This window comes from Fomitiporia mediterranea (assembly GCF_000271605.1).
Source record: "Fomitiporia mediterranea MF3/22 unplaced genomic scaffold FOMMEscaffold_1, whole genome shotgun sequence".
Taxonomy (NCBI): Eukaryota; Fungi; Basidiomycota; class Agaricomycetes; order Hymenochaetales; family Hymenochaetaceae; genus Fomitiporia; species Fomitiporia mediterranea.
The window spans coordinates 4589653-4593427 of NW_006760386.1; the positions used below are offsets into that span (position 1 = coordinate 4589653).

The 3775-nt window shown below is 43.0% G+C and overlaps 1 protein-coding gene across 1 annotated transcript; it reads left to right on the forward strand.

Annotated features, from left to right (window-relative positions):
* Nucleotides 1-595: 595 nt before the first annotated feature.
* Nucleotides 596-3207, forward strand: FOMMEDRAFT_150671 (alpha/beta-hydrolase; the record flags this gene model as incomplete). The annotated part of the gene is made up of 8 exons (XM_007261905.1): nucleotides 596-708; nucleotides 771-925; nucleotides 976-1009; nucleotides 1060-1172; nucleotides 1225-1517; nucleotides 1572-1921; nucleotides 1979-2103; nucleotides 2168-3207. The coding sequence occupies 8 exons, from the start codon at nucleotides 596-598 to the stop codon at nucleotides 3205-3207; spliced, it is 2223 nt and encodes a 740-aa protein (XP_007261967.1).
* Between the last annotated feature and the right edge of the window lie 568 nt (nucleotides 3208-3775).

The following is a 3775-nucleotide window of genomic DNA, read 5'->3' on the forward strand; positions in this document are numbered from 1 at the left end:
AGGGAGGTCCAATATTATGCATTTTATATGTTTAAAAGGGGTATTACCCTTATGTACTTTTATTACATTCATAAACCTTACAGTACCTTATACAAAGTTATACTACTTTATCAGAAATCGAGGTCCGATAATATGTAAATTACTTTTTTTACTTTTTTCACACTATTATAATGTAATATAACCTTTTAGACTTTTTCCCGATGCGGGAGATGTATCATTTTCCCTACCATGCCCGCCATCTATATACGTACATTAAAATCAGTACCGGCATTTCTATGGTTTCATGTGAAGCACCTTTTCAGGAGAAGATTTAGTAAATCGGGAAAGAATATAGAGTCTCTCGATGACGATCCTGAGTATAGAAAAATATTGCAACTTCGCAAGATATGTTCATTGTCTCACGATTCACACAGCCAGGAGGTCTGACCATGCTATAGTTCATCATGGAGGAGTCCACAAAGTACGTTGTTAATTATTTACTATGTGCCACGTGCTCTGACCTATGGTAAGATATACTATTGAAGATTTACAGTAGGTTAGCAGCTTGCTGAAGCCAGTATCGCCAAATGTAAGAAAGATACCTGTAATAATACCGATGGACATCTGTGACGAAGCTGCTAGGAAGCTCATAGAGGGGCTGGGTGGGGAAAAGATGGCGCGACAACTCGTTGGAGGAACTATCTGGTGGCAGGTGCGCAGTACCAACGGGTCAGTTATCTTAAGTGGATTTGCGCGTTGCGTATTTTACAGTAATTCCATGCGATGATTAGCATCAACGCTCAATGGATCGTAAATAATGGGGAAGAGGTTCAACAGCGCAAAGGATTGAGTTTATCTAGACGTCTCCAGCAAAAAGCGCCAGTCAGAGATTCAGAATATGACTCTGATTCGAACAAATTACCGTGCTTACTGTTCTTTCACGGAGGTAAGCGGTTGATTCTTCTCCTTCCTCCCCGACATTAAGCGACAATTCAGGAGGCTATTTCTCTGGAAGTGTTGACCAAGTCAGGTAAGCAGCACATATCTCATGAGCCCATCGTAAATATTGACATTATGTAGGTTCGCAATTGAAGTCATGGCCCTGATGCCTGCTATCCGAATCTTTGCTGTATCATACCGACTTGCCCCTCAATACCCTTTCCCTTGTGCAATTCAAGATGCTCTGGCATCATGTACGTTTGTACATGTTTCCAGCCGTAACGTCTTCTCATGCACAATAATTAGATTTGTACTTGATCAATCCACCGTTCGACGTGAAGCATGCTGTTGATCCGAAGCAACTTATCATTTCTGGGGATTCTGCAGGAGGTGGCCTCGCTCTTGCGCTATTCCAGATTATCCGAGACAATAATCTGCCTAAGCCCGCCGGAGGCATCCTTATTTCACCCTGGTGTGACCTTACACACTCATTCCCTAGTACTATTCATACCAACACAAAGACAGACTTTATTCCCAAGTATGGCCTTTCAATTTACAGGCCTTCTTTCTTGTGGCCACCTCCATCTGACGAACATGCAGTTAAGGCGCATTCAAAGATTCGCTCGCACGTTAACCAGGCATGAGATCGAAAGAGACGTGCTTCCTCTACCAGTCACGAGAATCGGGATTCTCGGCGCGATCCTACGAGTCGTAGCTATCTGGATTCGTCGTCGTCACCAAGACGAGGTGAAGGTGAAGAGGCAACGGATCGCATGCCGTCGGCGCCTATTCCAAGGACTGCCGAAAGAATTGATAAAACGTTGCGAGCGAAGACAGAGGACGGAGGAGTCTTGGAACTGAAAGAACAAATGCACATATATGCGCCGAATAATCTTCTCGTACATCCGCTCGTGAGCCCGGCTTTGTCGTACCTCGGCGGGCTTCCTCCACTATTCGTATTCGCAGGCGACGGTGAAGTTCTGCGAGACGAAATCATTTACACGTCAGTACCAGAGTTGCTAGAGTTTTGAGCCGTATTTACTGACCGCCGCCTCCTAAGCGCTCACAAAGCTGCCTACCCCAAACATTATCCGGTACATCCAGGAGCAAAAAAGATGTATCCTAAGCTTGAAGGTATTGAGAATCGTTATGAACCGACCTGTATTCATCTTCAGGTGTATGACAGTCAGTTCTTCGTCCTTGCCACACAATTGTGTTTTCAACAGCATGAGTAACCACTATTTTCCAGATGCACCTCATGTTTTTCCTATCTTATGCTTCTCCTGCGATGCCAGTCAAGCTTGTTTTAGATCTATACGGACGTTCATTAAGAAAGTGATTGTTCCAATAGAAAAGGGAAGTACTTCAGACAATCAGTCCTCACGCAGAGAGCAAGGAATCGAACAGACTGGTTCTGTTTCGAACAATGCGACTGGAGGCAACGAGCTCTCTGCCCAAACAACTAAAGCAAATACATACGAAAGTAGCGCCTCCTCATGTGGAGAACCTGACCAGCGTGCGTTACTTGCATGTAGCGGCAGGCTGTACAATCGGCCTGTAGAGGGAGAGACTTCTCCATTCATGCAAGACACTATGATAAGGGTTAGAGTGTCTGCAAGGGGAGAGGTCAGACACCTTGAACAACAAAGCGAGCTGAATGCATGCACCATGCCCCCTGAGGATATTGGAGTAGCAAATGAACGTGTGCTACGCCGGTATACAGAAGGAAACGTGAAATGGAGGAACCGATTTTCCAAAACAGACAAGAGAATTCACAAGAGACGTGAGGAGAAATTAGAATATGCAAAGATTCTTCCTTCAGGCAAACGCCGGGTCAAATCCAGGAGGAAGAATGCTGACAGTGCATCTGATACAGCAAGTACTTCTCATCTAGAGCATATCTCACAATCGTCAAACATGAACTGGGCCTGGGCTGTCAAGGATGATGAGCATCCGCCTCCGAGTAGCATCGTTGCGCGGCTTGATACGAAGGAGGCATGTCGGATTGCCAGGATAGTGGATAAACCAGGTATGGGTCCATACAGAACCAAACTTTGGCCGAGAGCCGTTTGTGAAGCCAAGCGTAACAAAGAAAGGTCAGAAAGCGATAAGCACCAGGCCGAATCCGACGATAGGCAAAGGCGTTCGTCGCATGTTTCTGAGAACGAACCAGCACAGCTTGTGTCGTATGGCCCATTGATATTAGATAGGGCGATGAGAATGTTCAGGTTTTCATCATCTCGATTCTCGAAGCAAAGAAATCCTAACCAATCATCTGTGACTCATTGAAGAAAGATTGCCTGATAAGTATATTGTCGCAATACTTACCGATTCCTACGTTATCCCCTCGTACTTTGCGGCTTTGCGTTTATGGGGTGTATGCATCCACATCATCTTGATATTCATAAAATTAGTTTTAGATTCTCAGATCCTTACGCAAGTTTACATGTACGCGCTCAGAGCTTTACTGTCGTTTTCATAAATATTGTCACACGCGCGATTCGTGATTTTCGTCACACTAAGTACACTCAAATACAAAATCTACTATAATTCAACTAATACTTAACTAAATTACATGATCTAAGTTGTAAAAATTATACTTTTGAAGTATCTTTCATATTCCAGAAAAAATGAAGTAAAATGAGCAAAAATTGAGTAAGATACAACACAATATGTGAGTTTTCCCTATATTTCATGTATATGAGTTTTCCTAGCCCTAAAACTGATTGTACAATACTATAAACTAGTCTAAATGAAGAATATAACTTTATTATTAATTTACATATTGAATTCTAACTAGGATACAGAATACACATATAAGTATAATACATATTTAAGTTTGCTAAAATTGAGCATT